The sequence below is a fragment of the Oncorhynchus keta genome, chromosome 29, assembly GCF_023373465.1.
Source record: "Oncorhynchus keta strain PuntledgeMale-10-30-2019 chromosome 29, Oket_V2, whole genome shotgun sequence".
In the NCBI taxonomy this organism is placed as follows: Eukaryota; Metazoa; Chordata; class Actinopteri; order Salmoniformes; family Salmonidae; genus Oncorhynchus; species Oncorhynchus keta.
The window spans coordinates 42,708,973-42,734,618 of record NC_068449.1 but is presented as its reverse complement, the minus strand read 5'-3'; the positions used below and the strand labels follow the sequence as shown (position 1 = coordinate 42,734,618).

The following is a 25,646-nucleotide window of genomic DNA, read 5'->3' as shown; positions in this document are numbered from 1 at the left end:
AAATGGATCCTTGCCTGTGTTTCCGCCTTTTAATCAGAGACACCTGCATATATTAGCCATTCTCTTGAAAGCCACTGCTCAAGCTTTGTACCCACATGTGTCTTTAGTCATCAGAATCCCACTTGCTCACTCTCGGTCCCCGCCGAATGGAATGGTAGAGACTGAGAGACAAATCTAGGCCAACGCACTCTTCTGAATGACAATCAGGTTTTGAAGGCAGGAGGCAAAACAGTGCGAGGTGTCCCCGAATCACATTCAAGCCTTAATAAAACACTTCAACACAAGATCATTAAAGAATCAGAATTTCAGACTCTAGTTAACATGGAAGTGTCTTTAATGTGAATCTTTGAACTGCTGAGGGTGGCGATCACAGGAGGTTGGTGGCACCTTAATTGGGGAGAATGGGCTCATGGCTCCGTTCCAGACGTTATTATGAGCTGTCCTCCCCTCAGCAGCCTCCACTGGTGGACATGTGAGTGGTGTAGTAACCCTTTAAACCAACCAGTGGGCTTTTGCCAGATTTTTTTTTCTGAATTTAAATTCATTTTTTCCCCCACTAAAGTAGTGCACCGGCCCTTTACTTGAATGAGCAGACTGACGTAGACTTCCATAGCGTGGGCAACAATTGATTTTCAGCGTCTTGCTTTGTCAGGAAAAAGGTAGTTGTATAATTAACAACAGTTGGGATTGTAAGAGTTGTTGCCCTCTCATTCTAATGGAATCCAAAAACAACAAAACCCTGTCCTCAAACAATTACATCAAAAGGTGCAAAGTTAAACGTCAAATTAAATCTTTTTTATTTTTTTCTTGATCCAATAACATGGAGAACAACCACTCAATGTAAATGTACATTACTGTATTGTACATAAGTTGCTCATCTCGGTTTGTACCTGTCCACTTTCCATCACCGCGAAGAAAAACAATGCACAATACGGTAATTGAGCACATTGAGACGTCAAGTGGCTTGTGGTGTGACGACATGGCGCAGTTGGCAGAGCACGGTGCTTGCAGTGCTAGGGTTGTGGGTTTGATTCCCATGTGGGGCGATGTATGTAATGTAATAGAGTCTACTTGAATGGAGATGGAATGAATAGACCATTTCAGTTATCACGTAGAAATACGTATCTCAAACTAGAACACGTATGTCAAGCAAGTGTTTAAAAAAATATATTCCACAGATATCAGTTTTGTACAGATAATTTTCAGCCTCGGGTTGTAAATGCTGGTAAACACAAAAGTATTGCACTGGGTCTGCTTGTCCTGTCTACATTGCAGCACCCCCATCCCAAAACTAGTCCCCGCAGCTATGGCAGAGACTCTCTCGTCCATGCCCAGGAGTGCAGTTGGCCGAACCGGGGTTGAGTTGATTTGTGTCTCTTTCAAGTGCGTTTTGAGGCGCTTGCCACACCGTCTCACTAGTCTCCTCTGTCTGAAATTGGTTTATGTCTCTCCCCATCAAAAAGGAAACATTAAGCTCTAAAGCAACTCCACCAAATTCCTCTATTAAGTTTAACAGTCTCTAATCCATCCCTCTTTTAAACTACTGTTTATGGTGCATGAAGTGTCACTGCCTAGGACTAGAGGGAGACATAAACAGGGCATTCTTTGAAATATGCCTCGCCACGGAAATAACAAGCTTATGCATACTCTCTCTCTCTCTATGTGTTCTGCCTCGAACCAAATGAGTGTGTTTTTCCAACTTCTCTCTCTGTTTGTTCCTCCGCCAGAGACCATGACCACCGCTACGTCCCCCATCCTGTTGAAGTGGGACCCCAAGAGTCTGGAGATCCGCACCCTGACCGTGGAGCGGCTGCTGGAGCCCCTGGTCACACAGGTAGGGACACACAGCTTTAGCAGAGGCTTTAAGTTCACCAGGCTAACACAGTCGTTGGGGTAACGGAGGTGATGATGAGCAACCGTGCTGCCTAAACTGTAGCCTGGGCTTCACCTGTCTTGCGGTGGGCCGGAGACCCATGTTTAAACCCAGCTAGCTGCTCACTTACTCACTAGTTACAGCTAACGACGAGGGCTTTTCTGGTTTTTACTGATAATAAAGTCACTGGTTATAAAATCGAAGCTATACTGGGGGTTGGACCAACCAGTGAGAGACACTTTTGACAGAGGTGGTTCGGCGAACGACGATCATGTGATGCGTAACCTTGCCTGGGCTTTAGCTCGTTGGGCTAACACAGTCTTGTGTTGCGCAGGAGACTTGGGACCAAACCCAGCCGAACTCACACTCGCTGGTTCTAGCTGGTAACGGAGCTGACAACACGCTGGAATGACTAGCGGAGAGACTAGCAGGCAGAGAGATTCCGTATAGAAAAGGGTTCAAAAGATAGAAGTTCTTCTTCCCATAGAGGCATTCCCCAGAAAGTAGGTTACTTAGCAACCGCTTCTCTAAGAAAGCTTTGATAAACCTGCAGCTTCATGGCAGGCAGCAGGTAGCAGCATACACACACACACACACACACACACACACACACACACACACACACACACACACACACACACACACACACACACACACACACACACACACACACACACACACACACACACACACACACACACACACACACACACACACACACTGCTGTACACACACACTGTTTAGCACACATGGTCCGTATCTGTTTTTAAACTGCTAGACTTACTGTTTAGCCTTGTACTTTCCTCTACAGCCCCGTTACATTTAGCTTCCCTTTGCAGAGATTTGGTGTCGACATTTTACTCTTCTGGCCAGCTTAAAGGGGCCTTGAGAAGGTTGTATCAAGCATAATTTCTGTTCTCTTTAATCTTTGCTGTTGAGTTTATTTCTGGGTTAGCGACGGATGGTTCTGGCATCCCTGGACGAACCAGAACCTGTAGTTTGTTGTGCTGTGTGGCAATTGGTTGCTTGTCAAACGACACTTTGTTTGTGGTCCTAGTGTCTATGTGTTGGTTGATTTGCTCTGATGATGGCAAGGACAGTTGAACGTCACCGGCAGTTCATTGGTTAACATTGTATGGCAACCCCACTCCCCTGTCTAACACACACACACACACACACACACACACACACACACACACACACACACACACACACACACACACACACACACACACACACACACACACACACACACACACACACACACACAGTCAGTGTTGGTAGTGCTTGGTCAGCAGAACGTGATGTGGCTGAGGGCTGTGCTTCCCACAGGAGCCCTACCCACTGGGAGGCACATGGAAGATACCACACTGATTGGAACAGAGATAATACACTGCTCTGAACAGTGTGTGTGTGTGAGACAGAGAGATAGAGATGAGCGTCAGCTTTTGTTTGTCTAGCCTATTTGTGGATGAGAGAGACATTAGTGTGTGTTTATGAACAGTGGGAGTGTCCTCTTTCTCTCTGCTGTGTGAGTGAGATGGCTTCCACCTCTGTCTCCACACACTCTGTCTCCTGCTACAGTGTCTGTCTGTCTGTCTGTCTGTCTGTCTGTCTGTCTGTCTGTCTGTCTGTCTGTCTGTCTGTCTGTCTGTCTGTCTGTCTGTCTGTCTGTCTGTCTGTCTGTCTGTCTGTCTGTCTGTCTCATTCTCACATTCTCGCTCTCTCTCCTCTGTAAAACTGACTCCTTGTCTCTCCTACACTGCTCCGACTGAGAGTCCAACGTTGGAACCCCAGCCTGTTACTTCTCTTACCTAGTCACCCAGCACTGGAGCTTTAGCATTCTATTCATTTGACTGAAGTTGCCCGGTCAGGCAGCCGGCTGTTTCTCTTTAGTAAGATAGCCTGGGTCATTATACTGCACCTCAACAGTCTAGAATGAAATATGAACATGCTATTGGCTATTACATGGCCACGTAGTTTGCGACGGCAGCCGGTCTCCAAAGACTACAGCAGTGGGAATCGCTAAACCACAGCTCGAAGCGAGACAACAGGGAGATTTGATTTGAAATAGATGAGATAGAGGAGGGGATACATTTACTCTAAGGCAAAGCCTGTGTGATTGATTTGGTTCATTTCAGGCACTTATTCCCCCCCCCCAAAAAAAATTTTTTCCAACTCTCTCGCCTAGTTTTATATTTGCCAGGCATGACATTGTTTTTGAATGAAATGTGGCCATTTCTTTGTCACGGCCAGTGACAACTATCCACCAAGCGGTTGTCTTATCTGTACCATGCCGTTTCAACGAGACGAGGAAAGGGAAACCGAGGGAAAGAGAAGAGGGCGGAGCAAAGGTGATTAGCGGGGGAAGTAGTAACGGAGGGTAACGGAGAGATGAGAGAATGTTTTTGGCTTGTATTGGCCGTGCAGGTGTCTACACATACAGTAGATATATCTATGGGTGTACACAGACAGTAGACATATCCAGGTGTCTACACAGACAGATATATCCAGGTGTTTACTCAGACAGTAGATATATCCAGGTGTCTACACAGACAGTAGATATATCTACGGGTGTACACAGACAGTAGATATATCCAGGTGTCTATACAGACAGTAGATATATCCAGGTGTCTACACAGACAGTAGATATATCCAGGTGTCTACACAGACAGTAGATATATCCAGGTGTCTACACAGACAGTAGATATATCCAGGTGTCTACACAGACAGTAGATATATCTACGGGTGTACACAGACAGTAGATATATCCAGGTGTCTACACAGACAGTAGATATATCCAGGTGTCTACACAGACAGTAGATATATCCAGGTGTCTACACAGACAGTAGATATATCCAGGTGTCTACACAGACAGTAGATATATCCAGGTGTCTACACAGACAGTAGATATATCTACGGGTGTACACAGACAGTAGATATATCCAGGTGTCTACACAGACAGTAGATATATCTACGGGTGTACACAGACAGGATATATCCAGGTGTCTACAGACACAGATATATCCAGGTGTCTACACAGACAGTAGATATATATCTGTACACAGGGTGTACACAGACAGTAGATATATCTACGGGTGTCTACACAGACAGTAGATATATCCAGGTGTCTACACAGACAGTAGATATATCCAGGTGTCTACACAGACAGTAGATATATCTATGGGTGTACACAGACAGTAGATATATCCAGGTGTCTACACAGACAGTAGATATATCCAGGTGTCTACACAGACAGTAGATATATCCAGTCTACACAGACAGTGATATATCTACGGGTGTACACAGACAGTAGATATATCTACGGGTGTACACAGACAGTAGATATATTCAGGTGTCTACACACACAGACAGTAGATATATATCCAGGTGTCTACACAGACAGTAGATATATCCAGGTGTCTACACAGACAGTAGATATATCCAGGTGTCTACACAGACAGTAGATATATCTACGGGTGTACACAGACAGTAGATATATCCAGGTGTCTACACAGACAGTAGATATATCTACGGGTGTACACAGCCTATTTTGGGTTGACAGTTTAGTGAGGAAGGCAGATGGATGTACTAGTTTCCATATTTGGGCTAGTTTAAGACAGTTTCCATGTTTGCGATAGTTTAGGGTCGTTACCATAATTGTTTATTAGCCTTCATTACTGTAGTTGTGTCAACAAAGTGATCTGAAATCACACTCAAGGCCTGTGAAGTGAAGTGCTGCCAAAAATTCCAACTTTGAGCTTTTTCCAATGTCACGGTCTCCAACAGAGATCAGTCGTTAGCACTCACTCCTACACAGACTTCTTAAAGCTTTACCAGTGATTCAACTTTAAAACTAATTCGGATTAATCTTTTGTCTGAGAGACGTGCAGCACTTCACATTTGGCTAACTTCGGCCATCTGCAACTTCGACCTTCAAGAAACTTTGGTGTTGAAATTCAAGTGCCACTCGCCGTGTATTCACACTCCCTTGACTTGAATACATTCAATAATATTTTCTCTGGGCTTCAATCTCAGGCAGGTGAGGTTAAATAAATGACTGAAATCAATGCGTGAATGGATGGATAGTGTTTTTGTCAATGCCATTGACAGGGATGAGTTGGCTCAGCCTGTTGCTAGCTAGCGAGGAGCGCTAGTTTAATCAGAGACAGCTAGTCACAGTCTCTCTCACACACACACACACACACACACACACACACACACACACACACACACACACACACACACACACACACACACACACACACACACACACACACACACACACACACACACACACACACACACACACACACACACACACACACACACACACACACACACATCTCTGTGGGTAACCAAGCGGTGCTGCCACCCGGGAGCACACAGGGATCCAAAGGTTCAGCTCCTCCTTAGCTAACCGGGGGAAAGGCCAGGGTGAGTCATGCTTGAGCACCGATGCCCTTTTGTCAGCCTCAGCCGCTGTGGAAGGGTCTGTTACCTCTTTGAGGAAGAGAGAAAGAAGTGTGTGTGTGAGCGTGTGTGTGTGTGAGCGTGGGTGTGAGTTCACGACCCTGTCACGTCTGATCAGCGACGGTGCAGTTCTGCTTCCTTGCCTCGTCTGTTTTGGGCAAAGACCTCCAGGTGGCTGAGTCTCTCCAGACTAGGCCCATGACAGCCGTTTTTACAGTGTACAGTTTCTAAGCTAACTCAGCCCTACACGGTGTCCAAACAGCAGAACTCGGTTTGAGATTGGATATGAAAGAAAAGTGTCGACTGAGCTATGCTCTGTGCTCTTCTGTCCTCATTTATCAGCATACAGTCTATATTTATCTCTGGTATAAACTGAACCTATATGCCATACCTATTTTCATGCTATCTAACTAGGCCCATATCATGTCCTAGGCCTCTCGACTATTCTGTCAGGTCTGCAACTCTGTATCAAGATTAAACCGAGGGTGCGTATTGTAGGCCACTGCCCCCATTTTGGCTTTTGGATTGAGGTATAATGAATGTGATTTATGAGGTGGACATGTGGTGTGGTTTGGCAGAGCAACAAGGTTGTGACTTTGTCTCTGCTTGTTGATGATTGGGAGTGTCCATCTTTGTCCGTAGTAAACAAGTACCTCATTCCCTCAGCCTGGTCTCTCTCTCTCTCTCTCTCTCTCTCTCTCTCTCTCTCTCTCTCTCTCTCTCTCTCTCAGCTCTCTCTCTCTCTCTCTCTCTCTCTCTCTCTCTCTCTCTCTCTCTCTCTCTCTCTCTCTCTCTCTCTCTCTCTCTCTCGCTCTCTCGCTCTCTCGCTCTCTCGCTCTCTCGCTCTCTCGCTCTCTCTCTCTCTCTCTTCCATGTCTCTCTCCTCCTCTCTACCTCCCCGCTCCATCCAGCATGTTTTCTGTTAGAAAACAAATAAAGGCCAAGTTGTGCTGTTTACTCGACAGTGCATGCATGCTCTCTGTGTGTGTGGTCCATGGAGTGTGACTAGGCTGTGCGGTGGCATAACCCTCTGCTTAGAGCTGTGCGTTTTTGCGCTTGTGTGTACGTGCTCGCATGACATCAAAGGACTTTCATCCAGCCTGTTTCATTAGTCCCTGTCTGTCTGCCCCTGTGCTGACTCTAGCCCCTCGCCTCTGGTCCATGGAGTGAGATGACTAGGCTCCTCCCAGTAAACACAGCAAGGGCCCTCTGATTGAGAAGCTGATGAGTTTTTGCGCTTGTGATATATGGCTAATGGATGACATCAATGGTGCTTTGTCCAGCCTGTGCTTTAGTCCCTGGTCTGTCTGCCCCTGTGCTGACTCTTTTAGCCCCTTGATTTGTGTACCTGTCCTGTAGGCCAATGTGTCCGTACGGCCGTAAAGATGATCTTTTTCTCCGTTGAGTGGCTTTGTTTCCTGCAGACTCACGTGCAGATGTAGGATCTTCATTTGATCACCTTGTTCACTCGTAGTGTATTTCTGGTTTAAATTTGATTTTCCCTTACAAAAAGAATGCATCAACCCACATAATAATCCACGTAAATAATTCACGTTTCCTGTTGCTGCAGGATTGTTCTCTTGCTGTAGCAAACTGGCCCAAGTGAGGATCCTATATCCGTAAGGGGAGAAGCGTTTCTTATTATTACTCGTTTGAATGAGATATCCTTTTACAGGCAGCGGTTGACAAATGTAACCTGCAAGTGCAAATTGAGTTGGGCCTAACCCTTAATGAAGGGTTTATGAATCCAGAATTAAATTCATCCTAGACAGTGAGTGAACACCGTATAAACAGTGACACACACGTAGGCTATTTATCATGATCATATTATCTTATTGTTGTGAATGAATCTAGAATTATGCAGACAGAGATTGAACCCCATCTAAACAGCTATTCTCATACACACACACATAAGCAATGGCATTATTAAATTAGCCTTTATATTAAAGTGTAGCAAACACTAACAAAATGTTATTATTATTATTATTATTTAGTCCCTAGGAGGACTAAAGGAAAGTCACAACTAAATGACCTATTTGTGTGTGTGTGTGTGTGTGTGTGTGTGTGTGTGTGTGTGTGTGTGTGTGTGTGTGTGTGTGTGTGTGTGTGTGTGTGTGTGTGTGTGTGTGTGTGTGTGTGTGTGTGTGTGTGTGTGTGTGTGAGATCATTCATTTACCTTTGTCGCCCATTGCCTGAACCTCTCGGCAATTACGATCCATTTGAGTCCCCCTGCATAAACCAAGAGATTTACGAACATAATGTGAACTATGAATTACGCTGTCACACACAGAAACACAATTCAATTATTCAATTTGATGAATAGAATAATCTGTATATTACTGCTACTACGATGGAATGATTCCTGTTGTTTCTTTTAAAGATACAATCTGGGATTTGTTTATCAGAAAAACGGCAGCAGCGTCACTTGTTTTTCTCTACCCCCTCCAGGTGTCGCCCATCTTCCCTCTTATCCCCTGTGTATTCATACATGTGTTCTCTGTTTGTCAGTTCGTCTTGTTTGTCAAGTCAACCAATGTTTTGTCTCAGCTCCTGCATTTCCCCAGTCTCTCTTTTTCTCGCCCTCCTGGTTTTGACCCCTGCCTGTCCTGACTCTGAGCTCGCCTGCCTGACCACTCTGCCAGCCTCTGAGCCTCCTGCCGTCCGGTACCGTTTCCCCAACTCCGGTTTACTGACCCCTGCCTGCCTTGACCTGCCTATCTCCTGCCCCTGTTGGAACATTAAACCATTGTCAATTCGACGTGTCTGCATCTGGGTCTTACCTTGACTCCTGATAGTTTTAGTATAAACTGGAGTGATGGGGCTAGGGAAATGTAACCCCTCTCTAATTCATAGGCAGCGTTCTACACTGTAAAAAGAAATCTAGTTGTTTCAGCTAATTATTATTAAGTAACTGGTTACACCGACTTGTTTAGTTTACTCAACTTTTCAGTCCAAGTGTTACCTGAAATTTGTTTTTAGGCCCAAACATGGCTCCAACTTTAGAAAACATAAGCAAAAATGCAGTTCACTTAAAATGAAGTGTTTTGCTGAAATTGGCTCAAATGTTCATTCATATGAATATACTAAATACAAATAGTTGTCGACAATGATTATTTGGGCATCTTACCTAAAGAAAAATGGCTGAGGAACTAGTTACACAGACACACACACACTGTCTTTAACATACAATGTTTTCAACGAATTACAAAAGCCTTTGCTGTAGATTGTTGGGGTAACTTTCTTGGGTAGGGTTGGCTGCAGCCCTCCCAAGGCTATGATGCTACCTTTAAAAGGGCCCGATGATGTGACATACTGACCCCACTGTCCAGTTTATTTATAGTCTCTCTCACACACACACACGCACACGCACGCACACACACACACACACACACACACACACACACACACACACACACACACACACACACACACACACACACACACACACACACACACACACACACACACACACACACACACACACACACACAGACGCGCTCATACACGTGTGTCAACGTGTGTCAAATATGTAAGTTTAGAACATTGTATGTTACAAGCGCTGGGTGTGTGTGCAACTATTTCCACATACTTTTTTAGTTAGTTGAATGAACATATGAGACCATTTAAGCGAACACATAATGTTAAGTCGACTGCATTTATGCCTACTTTTTTTCTCAAGTTGGTTGCTAAGTTTGGGCCAACACGTTTATTTTTGTTCCAGTAGCACTTGGACCCGAAGTTGAGTTTAAAAAAAAATGGCTGTGGAACCAGTTACTTAATCATAATTAGTTCAAACAACTAGATTTGTTATACAGTGTAGATGCAAAGACACACAGTCCCTGACATCCACATAATAGTTTAGAATATGTTTCCCAGATTCCAGATTGTAGCTTTAATGAGAACAACTTGAACATACAGTAATACTGAACACTCTCTGTGTTATTTGAGCCAGGCTCGTTATTTTCTATCATCTGTGATCATGGGTGAACGTGTGAATCCTCAGACATTATGCCCAAAGATTTGGCGAGATTGTGTGTGAGTGTGTGTGTGTATTGTGAGTTCCCCCGCAAGTCTTTGTTGTTGGGCAGGCAAGCGTCAGGTGTCTCTGACTGGAAATGATAATTATCTTAGTTAGTACACACTCTCCATGTAAGGGAGGGAGGGAGGGAGGGAGGGAGGGAGGGAGGGAGGGAGGGAGGGAGGGAGGGAGGGAGGGAGGGAGGGAGGGAGGGAGGGAGGGAGGGAGGGAGGGAGGGGGAGATGGAGAGTAGAGAGGGAGATACGGGGAGGGAGAGAGGTGGAGCGAGGGAGAAAGGGTGAGAGGGAGACTCATGGGAAAGAGAGGGAGAGAGAGAAGAGAGGGAGAGAGAAGGTGGAAGAGAGGGCTTGTATTAAGAAAGAGTCCGTACTGTATTAGTTTAAACTAATTAGCCCCTGTTGGCCCTTCAGATCCTAGAGATACAAAACAATCGTGTTCTATTCCATACTGTGCTTCGAACTTCTCACACACATCAACACAGGTCAGTACTGGGCCACTCTGGTCCTAATTGGTAGTGACTGTAGGATATATCCCAAATGGCACCCTATTCCCTATATAGTGCACTATTTTGACCAGGGCCCACAGTAGTGCAATAAGGTGCCATTTGGGACAGAGAACTAGAGAATGGAATAGTGAAGTCTTTTTTGACAGAACCTAATAGATGTGCTAGCTAGCCTACTTTATGGCGTTCTCCTCCAACCTACAGTGCCTTTGACATACCCCTTGTTCTACATACCCCTTGACTTATTCCACATTATGTTGTGTTCCAGCCTGAATTCAAAATGGCTTAAATCAGTGTTTTTTTTCTCACCCATCTACTCACAATGCCCCATGATGACAAAATGAAAACATGTTTTTCGAAATTGTTGCAAATTTATTGAAATTAAGTACAGGAATATCTATTTGACATAAGTATTCACATCCCTGAGTCAATGCATGTTAGAATCACCTTTGGCAGCGTGAGTCATCTGGGTAAGTCTCTAAGAGCTTTACACACCTGGATTATACAATATTAGCCCATTTTTCTTTAATAAATTCTTCACGCTCTGTCAAGTTGGTGGTTGATCATTGCTAGACAGCCATTTTCAAGTCTTTCCATAGATCTCAAGACGATGTATGTCAACACTGTAACTCGGCCACTTAGGAACATTCAGTGTCGTCTTGGTAAGCAACTCCAGTGTATATTTGGCCTTGTGTTTTAGGTTATTGTCCTGCTGAAAGGTGAATTCATCTCCCAGTGGCTGTTGGAAAGCAGACTGAACCAGGTTTTCCTGTAGGATTTTGCCTGTTCTTAGCTCATTTCTGTTTATTTTTATCAACAACAACAAAAAACCTCCCTAGTCTGATGACAAGCATACCCAGTACATGATGCAGCCACAGCCAAAAATATGAAGAGTGGTACTCAGTGATGTGTTGTGTCATTTAGGTTAGTATTGTGGAGTAGCTACAATGTTTATCCATCCTCAGTTTTCTCCTGTCACAGCCATTAAACTGTAACTGTTTTAGTCACCATTGGCCTCATGCTGAGCGGTTTCCTTCCTCTCCGGCAACTAAGTTAGAAAGGACACCTGTATATTTGCAGTGTCTGTGTGTATTGATACACCATCCAAAGTGTAATTAAGAACTTCTCCATGCTAAAATGGATATTCAATGTCCGTTTTTTTTACTCATCTACCAGTAGGCGCCCTTTGTGAGGCATTGTAAAACATCCCTGGTCTTTGTGGTTGAATCTGTGTCTAAAGTTCACTGCTCGACTGAGGGACCTTGCAGGTAAATTGTAAGTGTGGGGTACAGAGGTGAGGTAGTCATTAAAAAATCATGTATGACACTATTATTGCACACAGAGTGAGTCCATGAGACGAATTACGTGACTTGTTAAGCATATTTGTACTCCTGAACTTATTTAGGAGTGCCACAACTAAGGGGTTGAATACTTATTTATTCAAGACATTTCACATTTTGGTTTTTGATTCATTTGGACAAATGTCTAAAAGCGTAAATCCCAAAACAACAAAATGTGGCAAAAATCAAGGGGTGTGAATACTTTCTGAAGGCCCTGCAGGTTACTAATATCAATTAGCTTTCGCTCGATTAGATCGCTCTTGGTTCATTTGTAGCTGTACTGTGTACAGAGACATGGCCATCCCTGGTCATAGTGAGCGCTCGCCGATGGCCTGAGTCCCAAATGGCACCCTATTCCCTACATAGTGCACTCCTTTTGAACAGAGCCCTATAGGGAAACAGGGTGCCATTTGAGAGCAAACCGAGGAGATTGATACAGCATGAAGACAGCATTCGCTGCTGTTCTGCTGTATCAATGTCTCTCTCTGCCTCGCAAACGGAGGCACGGTTTACCTTTGCGAACCCGAGCTCGGAGGAATCAGCACAATCGGCAAGCTACTTTATCTTGCCCGGTACGAGTGCGGGGAGAACGGCTTTCGGGATATGAACGGGGACGTGCTAGATTTTTTTGCCTTGTCAATTTGAATGATTTAGTGTTGCTCTCAGCCGGGGAATATAAAAGCCTCGCCTCCAGAGACTCCCAGAGAGCCTGCTAGCTATACCACCTGACAGTGCAGGAGATAGCAGGCCCATGTATTATACAGCAGCCTTCCCTGTTAGCTAGCTAGCACCGCCGCCTGCTGCTGATGGAGTAGTACAGTGCATTTGTCCCGACTGGAACTCTATTCCCTATGTAGTGCACTACCTTTTACCAGGGCCCATAGGGGAATTACCATTGGGCTCTGGTCAAAAGAAGTGTGCTAAATGGGGAATAGGGTTCCATTTGGGACGCACACCAACACTGACACTCCTACTGGGTAGCTCACCATGAGCCTGTCCGGCCGGGAAGTCAACTCAGCTGCCATGGAAGTGTGTAAACATCTGGACTGAGCGAGACTGAAGGGAAATAAAAAGAGAGACTGCAGAGAAGAGGGAGGAAAACACAGGCATCTTAACCTCTGCATGCCACGAGACGACACTAGAGGGATTATGACCTGCTCTTTTAAACAGGAGCCTGAACGTGAACATGAAGTAGCCTACAGAGTACAGGCTGAGCCAGCACTCTAATAACATTGTCATCATCTTTATACAATCATATTTGTCTTTATTGTAATAATCATCTATAGTCATATTCCCTTAGGTCTCTAAACCATGTAACAATTAGGATGTAATGATAATATATCATTATGGGCTCTACGCGCTAAGAGGTCAGCGGCCTGAGTGGACCTCGTCTGTCTGGAGAGGGCTTGACTGATTAGCAGAGACAAGACCAGGACCTCTGGGTAACGGTCAACAGTCCAACCTCTGGACGCTGGAGAGACTCGGTGACCCTTTGTGGAGTAGGTCAGTACAGTAGAGAAGGGAGGGAGGGGTAGGCAGAGAGGGAATGAGGGAGCAAGGGAGGCATGGAGAGAGGCGGACAGGCTCAGACGTACAGATAGCCAGGCCAGGTGGTCATTGTAAATAAGAATTTTAACTTGCCGGTAAAATAAATGGTCAATTAAATAGGCCTAAATAAATAAATAAATAGCCCCCATTGCCAGCACCTATCCAGTCCATTTGGAATCCTAGGATATCTGATGCTGGCTAGATTATCCAGCTCCACACCATGGCTGATATGGCTTCCACATGCATGTTATCAGGCTCTAGCATTCAAGGCTGTGCTAAAGCGGGCTGGAAGACAAAGCAGAGAATCCACTGTTACCGAGCTCCTTTTAGCCAGTCACCTGACATGAATAGAGCCGACACAAATGCCCAGTCTTACCCCCCCCCCAAAATGAGTGGAGTGGACAAGTGTGTCAAATTAAGAGTCCCGGTAACACCTCTTAAGTACACAGGACATCTCCGAGGCATTTGACAACCCTCAGACTGGAGGGGATTATTTGTGTGTGTGTGTGTGTGTGTGTGTGTGTGTGTGTGTGTGTGTGTGTGTGTGTGTGTGTGTGTGTGTGTGTGTGTGTGTGTGTGTGTGTGTGTGTGTGTGTGTGTGTGTGTGTATGTGTGCTAGCCACTATCACGGTCACACACTGAAGTGTTCAGGTCAGGCCTGCCTGTTTGCCTTCACACATCGTAAACCCGAGCCAGGACCCAGACGGACAGACAAGGAGTTGACTGCCTGATCATGACAATGGCAGTGTCTGCTGCCTGGCCCCCAGCCCCAGCACAGGAGACACAGCCACTGCATCAATGGAAAATCTTAACGGATTGCTATATTATAATATACTCTACCCAAGAAAGTTTGGAATCTCAAGGCTTTGGAATCCGGCCCTGTGGTTTGAATCCTCATCAACATTACCGTACCTCTGCAATAGCACAAGGCCAAGTTTTCAACATGCTCTTAGTGCAGAAAGAGGTAATAAAACGTAGACTAAGAGAAACTAAAGTTCAGCCATTACGGCTCGGTGTTCTCTCTTGCGTCTCTCTAATCTGGGGGAACCACAGCGTTAGCACTTTGGCCATCGGGGACAGTAATTAAAAGCGCACCGGACCATCTGTTAATGTCCCATTCTTTTCCCCTTATGCCGTGTGTGTGTGTGTGTGTGTGTGTGTGTGTGTGTGTGTGTGTGTGTGTGTGTGTGTGTGTGTGTGTGTGTGTGTGTGTGTGTGTGTGTGTGTGTGTGTGTGTGTGTGTGTGTGTGTGTGTGTGTGTGTGTGTGTGTGTGTGCGTGCGTGTGTTTGAAACGCAGAGGGACACCGATACAGGGGGCTGAGACGGTTCTTATAGCAGTAGAAGTGCAGCATATGCAGACATAATTCACATAGATCCCTAGTCAGCCAGAAGACTTTCACTCCCCGTCAACAGGCTGCCAAGCTGCTTTCCCCCGGTCACCAGTTGTACCAAAACTCCCCCATTGAAATCCCTTTTGAGTTGCACAAAAATCATAAAACGCGGAGGCTAAAATCTTTTCTGTGTCAGCGGACCTTGGCTGTTTTAGCTGGGCTGTAGCCGTCCCCCGTTGTGGCTCCTTGGGGAAGGCGAGTCTTTGTCCCCGGGCCCCTGTGGAGGCTAGAGGAGGGACTGCTGTGCTGTACTTTACACATGAGTGACTTGGCCCCATTGATGGTGAATTCAGTCTCTCTCAGAGGCATAGTGAGCAGCCGCTGCCTCTGTTTTCAGCCCCTCCAGTCTGCTGCTGTAGTCTGTGGTCCTTTACTTCAGAGCCACATGAGCTGAACCCGTAGAGATGTACATGGCTGAAGAGTCCTTTTCCTTTCTGGCGTGGCGTGGCGTAAACGCATGAACACAAACCAGTGGTGGCCGGTTGTGCTTTAAATCTGAGGACGGGCTCACATCGTAAAGGCTACAATGGAATAAAATGGAACCGTGGTAAATATATCACACCAAGCACTCCATTCCAGGCATTATTAGGGGCTGTCCTTCCCTCATCCGCCTCCTCCTACGCAACTGCAGAATGCAGACTTACTACACACATACGCTATGACACTCACTCATAGACCCATTCATTGATAATAAAGCTAAATGTACACTCATATTGACTACCAACTCACGATACACTCCACCAGCCTACAGCTAAGAGATGGTCGGTAACATAGAAATATAATGAGTTGACGGGATAGAAACTCTGAATGTGGATTCCTGTTCTAGTAATTATATATCTATGGTCTGTACTAATGTTGTTTAGAGAACTAAAATATTATTTTCAAAGATGAGCTTTATTGATTTTGCAGCGAAAGCCAGTGGGCCGTGTCAAGCAAACTGTGATGTGAGAAGAATACGCTAGCCATTACGGTATTGTGTGTGATGAACATATTTAAAACGCAACTGCTGTGCTTTCTGTCAAATTCTTCTTTGTCCGTTCTTTTTCTCTTAACCCCAAGAGAAATTTGGATGAGTCATCCATTTCAGAGACTCCCTAAAACGTACTTCTCACCAATGCCCCCTGTGCTCTGATACCCAGCAAGTCTGCCAATGTGGCTTTTTCTTTCTCTTGAGGGCCCGAGTATGGCCTCGATCTCCTGTGGTCTCAGTCAACGTCAGGAGTTCCACTATTTCAGGCTCTAAGGCATACATTGATCTGGTGATATCCCTGGTGACATTCATCCTGTATTGATTACAGAACTGTTGAATCTGTATTTTCCCTATATTCCACCCCTGTTGAACGGATCCAAAACTGGCCTTTTGAGACCTCCACCTCTTCCAGAAAAAACGAAAGCATTTCCTGAAGTGAGCATCACTCAATGTAGTTATAATAAAATGCCAGTATGCTCTTTTGGGTTTTGCAGCGTTAATGTACACCACCTCTGTTATTAAATCCTGATCAGAAAATCTCATTGGGGTTATCACACTTGATTTACAGACCTGAGATTGATGCTCAAAACAATAAAACCTCTAACCTGGCCAGTGTCACGCCCTGACCTTAGAGAGACCTTTTATTCTCGATTTTGGTTAGGTCAGGGTGTGACCTAGGGTGGGTACTCTAGTTTTTTTATTTTTATTTCTATGTTGGCCTGGTATGGTTCCCAATCAGAGGCAGCTGTCTATCGTTGTCTCTGATTGGGGATCATATTTAGGCAGCCTTTTCCCCACTGTGGTTGTGGGATTTTGTATTGTTTGTTGTTGCATGAGAGCACGTCAATTGCACATCATGGTTGTTAGTTTCTTTGTTGTTTTTGTTGGTTGTTTCACTTTAGCTCAGTTGGTAGAGCATGGCGCTTGTAACGCCAGGGTAGTGGGTTCGATTCCCGGGACCACCCATATGTAGAATGTATGCTCACATGACTGTAAGTCGCTTTGGATAAAAGCGTCTGCTAAATGGCATATATTATATATTATAATAAAATGTGGAACCCTAAGCATGCTGCACGTTGGTCTGAGTTTGCCTACCAAGAGTGGTGTCTATCTAAATCACTGACTGTGCAGTTAAAATCCCCAGCAAGAAATAAATCATCCTCAGTGTTACATTTCTCAATTGTATTTGATAATGTCTCCATAAAACGTACCCTCTCAACTGCCACTACTGGAGCATATACATTTATTAAACACATAGTGATGTTCTCATCCCTCGCTCTAACTTTTAATAACCTCCCCTCAACTACCTCCTCAAACTCATATGACAAAGGCAAACAGCCTTGTGAGAACAGGATAGCCACACCCCCACTTTTTGAGCTTTTATGACTACACACCACTACCCCCCTCCCCTCCCCCCCCACCCACCCACACACACTCCTGTTGCCACAACTTAATTTTCAACATTACTATGTGTTTATCAATCTCCACCTTCCTCTTGGAATTAGACCCTTCATCACCCCTTAAATTCCTCCTCTTAACCCTCGGTGCAGCTGCTTCATTTTCCGTTGTTTCAATCTCCTCTTCGACTCCGCTTTCATTTTCCCTGTTTCCCCTCCCTCTTTGCTCTGATCCACCCACAATAGCCACCGTTGCCACCCCGCTCTCCTCTCCTACTTTTCCAACCACATCTGCCCACCTCCTCCATTCCGCTGCACCCTTCGTGTGTTCATCCCTTCGCGGTGGTGCATTAGCTGCACCAGCGCTAGAGCTGCTACCAGGCTCTACGCGCTCATTCTCGGGGACAATAATGTACCAGATGCCCCTCTCCTCCACAGCCAAAGCATTTAATTGATTCAGTAGAAGCGTAGAACACATAATTGTTTCCGTCAGTCTTAAAACTGAACACTAAATTCAGTTCATCAGTATCCTTCTTTAAAATCATGTGCGCCTGTCTCATATGACACATGTTTCATCAAAGGAGATTTGCGTCCAAAAATAACCTTTTTTTTATATTGTGGATACAATTTGACCATGACGAGAGAATTCTCGCTCCAACACTTCATCTCTAACGAATGGTGGCACATTTAAAAAATACAACTTTTTTATCTCTCATTAAAAAGTACATCTGGAAAGTAAGCCTGATGTAAGTGAGAAAAACACACACCACCATCTATACTTACCCTGGTCTGACTATAAATTAATCTGTGCAGTTTAGATGGCCATAAGATTGGGGCTTAAATTATTTAATACACCTGGAATGTTGTACAAATATTCTAGGTGTGCACAGAAATGCCCCAAACCTAGCCTGCAGGGCAGAACTTGGGAGATTTCCCTGTACACTCCATAATATTATCATCACAAGGTTCTCTTGTGCAAACACCACAACCCAGAGAGTGACCCTTTAGAACAACTGGCTCCAAACAAAATTCAAGCACATACAAAACTCTAACCAAAATACATACACTAATTATTGGAAAAAAACACATTCAATTTAATCACAAATTTCAATCTTGCCAAATTGGCGCCAAACCTTGTCAAAATCAAAGAATTTAAACAAAGGAAGACATTAACAATGTTATAGTGTGTGAAGCTGTCATCAAGGCAAAGGGTGGCTACTTTGAAGAATCTCAAATCTCAAAACTTTTGGTTACTACATCATTCCATGTGTGTTATTTCATTGTTTTGATGTCTTCACTATTATTCTACAATGTATAAAATTGTAAAAAAGAAAGAAAAACCCTTGAATGAGTAGGTGTGTCCAAACTTTTGACTGGTAGTGTATATATTTTTCATCTTTGAGAACTAACAATCACCAAAATAAAAACTAAACAGTTACGGAGAATCTAAAATTCGATTGTTTTCGTCTATTTGTTTTTTTCATGGCATGGGTCCCCCAGCTCAATTTTGTCACTGAAGCCAACGGGAGGGCCGGTAAAGTTTCCGGTCACCGACCACGCCATTGGCCACACCCATGCCAACGCCCACCACCTAAGCCCTATTTTGATCCATAATATACCCTGCTCGTCTTTCCATAAAGCTCCTCTAAAGTCCTGCAGCATTATCAGTTGTTTTATGTGTTGTTCGTTTCTCTGCCTGGAAGGAGAACGCTGTTGCCGTGGGTGACTTGAGTTGGCGTGGGTGTCTTATCTCACTCCCTCCAGTAATAGAAGAACTCACCGCATCAATCAAACGTCCTCCTAATGCAGATAATCATAGTTATTTCTCTGTGGATTTTCTTTTGTGTGTATTTGTTTTCTTTTCATTTGGAAACGTAAAGAATTAAAAGTGATTTACTAACCATCATTTCTATAGACCTTAATGAGAGTCCTTAACAAAGTGAACAGCCATTTTTAATTAGCTTGTCTATTATCGTGGAACGTTTTTCAAACTTCTCTATAATTATTTTTTTAGTCAATTATTGTGCCTGTAATTGAGTTAAGATTTTGATGGAATGGAAGGTGGAAGCTAAAGGAAGTCTGAGCCGCGTGGTGACACCAAACGACTTGAAACTTGAAACAATTTATTTTATTTTATTAATTTTTTCTTGGGCCTCTATAACTATATCTATTTTTTTTTTGCCGAATTGGATTCATCCCCTCTACCACACGGAACCCCACTAATCCTACCGACGGAAACGCACAAGGTGGCTAATAACAGACCTCCATCCTATGCTAGCTTGCTACCGATGGCCTGGCTAGCTGTCTATATCGCCGTGACCCCAACCAACCTCACTACTCACTGGACCCTTTTGATCACTCGACTAAGCATGCCTCGCCTTAATGTCAATATGCCTTGTCCATTGCTGTTCTGGTCAGTGTTTATTGGCTTATTTCGCTGTAGAGCCTCTAGTCCTGCTCACTATATCTTATCCAACCTATTAATTCCATCACCCACACATGCGATGACATCTCCTGGTTTCAATTATGTTTCTAGAGACAATATCTCTCTCATCATCACTCAATACCTAGGTTTACCTCCACTGTATTCACATCCTACCATACCTTTGTCTGTACGTTATACCTTGAAGCTATTTTATCGCACCCAGAAACCTCCTTTTACTCTCAGTTCCAGACGTTCTAGACGACCAATTCTTATTGCTTTTAGCCGTACCCTTATCCTACTCCTCCTCTGTTCCTCTGGCGATGTAGAGGTGAATCCAGGCCCTGCAGTGCCGAAGCTCCACTCCTATTCCCCAGGCGCTCTCTTTTGATGACTTCTGTAACCGTAATAGCCTTGGTTTCATGCATGTTAACATTAGAAGCATCCTACCTAGGTTTGTTTTATTCACTGCTTTAGCACACTCTGCCAACCCGGATGCTCTAGCTGTGTCTGAATCCTGGCTTAGGAAGACCACCAAAAATTCTGAAATTTTCATCCCAAACTACAACATTTTCAGGCAAGATAGAACTGCCAAAGGGGGCGGTGTTGCAATCTACTGCAAAGATAGCCTGCAGAGTTCTGTCCTACTATCCAGGTCTGTATCCAAACAATTTGAACTTGTACTTTTAAAAATCCACCTCTCTAAAAACAAGTCTCTCACCGTTGCCGCCAGCTATAGACCACCCTCTGCCCCCAGCTGTGCTCTGGACACCATATGTGAACTGATTACCCCATCTATCTTCAGAGCTCGTGCTGCTAGGCGACCTAAACTGGAACATGCTTAACACCCCAGCCATCCTACAATCTAAACTTGATGCCCTCAATCTCACACAAATTATCAATGAACCTACCAGGTACCTCCCCAAAGCCTTAAACACGGGCACCCTCATAGATATCATCCTAACCAACTTGCCCTCTAATTACACCTCTGCTCTCTTCAACCAAGATCTCAGCGATCACTGCCGCATTGCCTGCATCCGTAATGGGTCAGCGGTCAAACGACCTCCACTCATCACTGTCAAACGCTCCCTGAAACTTCAGCGAGCAGGCCTTTCTAATCGACCTGGCCGGGGTATCCTGGAAGGATATTGATCTCATCCTGTCAGTAGAGGATGCCTGGTGTTTTTTTTTAAATGCCTTCCTAACCATCTGAAATAAGCATGCCCCATTCAAGAAATGTAGAACCAGGAACAGATATAGCCCTTGGTTCTCCCCAGACCTGACTGCCCTTAACCAACACAAAAACATCCTATGGCGTTCTGCATGAGCATCGAACAGCCCCCGTGATATGCAGCTGTTCAGGGAAGCTAGAAACCAATATACACAGGCAGTTAGAAAAGCCAAGGCTAGCTTTTTCAAGCCGAAATTTGCCTCCTGCAACACTAACTCAAAAAAGTTCTGGGACACTGTAAAGTCCATGGAGAATAAGAACACCCCCTCCCAGCTGCCCACTGCACTGAATATAGGAAACACTGTCACCACTGATAAATCCACTATAATTCAGAATTTCAACATGCATTTTCCTACGGCTGGCCATGCTTTCCACCTGGCTACTCCTACCCCGGTCAACAGCACTGCACCCCCCACAGCAACTCGCCCAAGCCTTCCCCATTTCTCTTTCTCCCAAATCCAGTCAGCTGATGTTCTGAAAGAGCTGCAAAATCTGGACCCCTACAAATCAGTCGGGCTAGACAATCTGGACCCTTTCTTTCTAAAATTATCTGCCAAAATTGTTGCCACCCCTATTACTAGCCTGTTCAACCTCTCTTTTGTGTCGTCTGAGATTCCCAAAGATTGGAGAGCAGCTGCGGTCATCCCCCTCTTCAAAGGGGGGACACTCTTGACCCAAACTGCTACAGACCTATATCTATCCTACCCTGCCTTTCTAAGGTCTTCGAAAGCCAAGTCAACAAACAGATTACCGACCATTTCGAATCTCACCATACCTTCTCTGCTATGCAATCTGGTTTCAGAGCTGGTCATGGGTGCACCTCAGCCACGCTCAAGGTCCTAAACGATATCTTAACCGCCATCGATAAGAAACATTACTGTGCAGCCGTATTCATTGATCTGGCCAGGGCTTTTGACTCTGTCAATCACCACATCCTCATCGGCAGACTCGACAGCCTTGGTTTCTCAGATGGTTGCCTCACCTGGTTCACCAACTACTTCTCTGATAGAGTTCAGTGTGTCAAATCGGAGGGTCTGCTGTCCGGACCTCTGGCAGTCTCTATGGGGGTGCCACAGGGTTAAATTCTTGGACCGACTCTCTTCTCTGTATACATCAATGATGTCGCACTTGCTGTTGGTGATTCCCTGATCCACCTCTACGCAGACGACACCATTCTGTATGCTTCTGGCCCTTCTTTGGACACTGTGTTAACAACCCTCCAGGCAAGCTTCAATGCCATACAACTCTCATTCCGTGGCCTCCAATTGCTCTTAAATACAAGTAAAACTAAATGCATGCTCTTCAACCGATCGCTGCCTGCACCTGCCCGCCTGTCCAACATCACTACTCTGGCCGGATCTGACTTAGAATACGTGGACAACTACAAATACCTAGGTGTCTGGTTAGACTGTAAACTCTCCTTCCAGACCCACATCAAACATCTCCAATCCAAAGTTAAATCTAGAATAGGCTTCCTATTTCGCAACCAAGCATCCTTCACTCATGCTTCCAAACATACCCTTGTAAAGCTGACCATCCTACCAATCCTCGTCTTCGGCGATGCCATTTACAAAGTGGCCTCCAATACCCTACTCAGCAAATTGTATGCAGTCTATCACAGTGCAATCAGTTTTGTCACCAAAGCCCAAATACTACCCACTATTGCGACCTGTACGCTCTCGTTGGCTGGCCCTCGCTTCATACTCGTCGCCAAACCCACTGGCTCCATGTCATCTACAAGACCCTACTAGGTAAAGTCCCCCCTTATCTCAGGTCACCATAGCATCACCCACCTGTAGCACGCGCTCCAGCAGGTATATCTCTCTGGTCACCCCCAAAACCAATTATTTCTTTGGCCGCCTCTCCTTCCAGTTCTCTGCTGCCAATGACTGGAACGAACTACAAAAATCTCTGAAACTGGAAACACTTATCTCCCTCACTAGCTTTAAGTACCAGCTGTCAGAGCAGCTCACAGATTACTGCACCTGTACATAGCCCACCTATAATTTAGCCCAAACAACTACCTCTTTCCCTACTGTATTTATTTTATTTATTTATTTTGCTCCTTTGCACCCCATTATTTTTATTTCAACTTTGCACATTCTTCCTCTGCAAATCTACCATTCCAGTGTTTTACTTGCTATATTGTATTTACTTTGCCACCATGGCCTTTTTTGCCTTTACCTCCCTTATCTCACCTCATTTGCTCACATCGTATATAGACTTGTTTATACTGTATTATTGACTGTATGTTTGTTTTACTCCGTGTGTAACTCTGTGTCTTTGTATGTGTCGAACTGCTTTGCTTTATCTTGGCCAGGTCGCAATTGTAAATGAGAACTTGTTCTCAACTAGCCTACCTGGTTAAATAAAGGTGAAATAAAATAAAATAAACAAAAAACACACAGTAAAAAAGAAACGTAGCACTTTATTTTGCAATGCTTGTTCCAATGGTATTGACCTGTTTTTTTACTAGAACATTTTGTGGTATGAATATGTACTTTCTGCCACAAAGGGTGTTTATCAGTGGTTCATAGGTTATACATTTCTCATTTCTGTTTTACTGTGTCACTTCTGATTTCTGGGTGCCCTAACTACGTACTGTAAGGTTCATACTTTGTGTATGGGCAATGTGTGACCCGGTCTTCAATAATCCAGTGAGATCATGAACTAACCTACTGAGTTGGACGTTTTGTGTGGCGAAGGGCAATATCATTTGTTGTAATACCATTTGATCGTAAATACCTGGTAATACCTTCACTGTAAAATAAAGTGCTACCCCAAAAGGTTCAAAAGGTCAACCAACACAGCTTGTGACGTACCACTTTGCACTACGCTTTGCCTGAATGAGACGAGCCTGTCCCTATGTCTCTGGTAATCGCCATTGATCGAGAGAAGAGGGAAAAACACAGACAGAACCTGTCAAACTCAGTGTGGCTGCAACCCGCGTGTGCTGAAAGGACCGACATTATCTCCCCAAGCACAGGCAGACCATGCCGGCCGATCCCTGATAATTTATTGCGCCTGGCCGGGTACGTTTAAAAAACCCTCAAAGCCTACTATGTTGCTTTGAGGGTGCTAAGGGTGCATCCCAAGTGGCACCCTAGATGTGTCTGTGGTGGCCTCATGCTAAATTGCCTTGGGGAGCTCTATGGCATGTGAGGAAGGGGAGGGCTTACCAGTATTGTTTCTGCCCATCACATGCTAGCTAGGCCAGATTATGTCTGAGTCCCAAATTACATCCTAATTCCTATATAGTGCACTTTAGGGAATATGGTTCCATTTGGGATGCAGATTTTCTGCCATATAGCTTATCTGTGCAGACAGAGGCAGCAGCATGGACGTTGATCCATATGCTGATCCTTTGGTGGTGGGACCATGTGGCCCCCTTCTGTCTGTGTGTGCTTGTGTGTGTGCGTGCGTGCGTGAGACAGCACGTGTGTGTGAGAGAGTCAGTGTGTGTGTGTGTGTTTGTTTGTGCATGCATGCATGTGAGTGAGTGTTTGTGCATGCATGTGAGTGAGTGTGTGTGTGTGAGTGAGAGTCAATGTGTGTGTGTGTGTGTGTGTGTGTTTTATGAAATTCCTATCAATCCATCGTCTGCTCATTTGTTTGCTGCTCAGATTGTCCTCCTCTTGTCCAACAAGACACTGGTTGTTACGCAGCACTTGTATCCCAAATGGCACCCTGTTCCCTGTAAAGTGGGGCGGCAGTTAGAGCGTTGGGCCAGTAATCAAAAGGTTGCTTGATTGAATCCCCGAGCTGACAAGGAAAGAAATCTGTGGATCTGAACAAGGCAGGGGCAGAACGACATGTTCCCCGGTAGGCCGTCATGTAGATAAGAATTTGTTCTTAACTGACTTGCGTAGTTAAATATATAGTGTACACTTTTGACCAGGGCACATAGGGTGCCATTTGTTACACAATCAGAATCTGAAGGTGGTTATGTTGAGAAAATGTTTAAAGGCTACATCACAGTTTTCATACAATATATGTGAAAAGGCGCTTGGTAGTATTTGTGTTTGGTTGTCCATGGTTTTTGACATCAAATAAATGCATAATCTCGAGGGAGATTGTTCAAGGTTGATGTCGAAATTGGACTTCTATCCCATGTCCTGAGGACGCCACGAAATGCATTCCAAAACCATCCACTAGTGGCAACAGTGAGCCCTATTACTGTCAAGGAGTCCCATCAGAAGGTTCCGTGTTCAAACCCAGTATCTTTTTTACCCTATCCCAAACCTTAACCCTTACCTTAACCAGTTGGAATGAGTGCCCAAACTTAACCCTTAACTTTGAAATGTGATGTTTGGAGCAATTTGAAATTTGACGTTTGGAGAACGTGGATGAACATCCAATTCTACAGTGAGACTGTGAGAGTTTATTGTGATCTCTCTCTCTCTCTCTCTCTCTCTCTCTCTCTCTCTCTCTCTCTCTCTCTGTGTGTGTGTGCCAAATT

The 25,646-nt window shown here is 44.7% G+C and overlaps 1 protein-coding gene across 2 annotated transcripts in view; it reads left to right on the top strand.

The window, feature by feature from the left end:
• Positions 1 to 25,646, top strand: part of LOC118370746 (catenin alpha-2) — a 724,633-nt gene that overhangs the window by 45,074 nt on the left and 653,913 nt on the right. For both annotated transcript variants that reach the window (XM_052486587.1, XM_052486588.1), the window contains exon 2: positions 1,728 to 1,834. In XM_052486587.1, coding sequence (XP_052342547.1) covers positions 1,733 to 1,834 — 102 coding nt within the window. In that variant the 5' untranslated portion in view covers positions 1,728 to 1,732. The remainder of the gene's footprint in view (positions 1 to 1,727; positions 1,835 to 25,646) is intronic.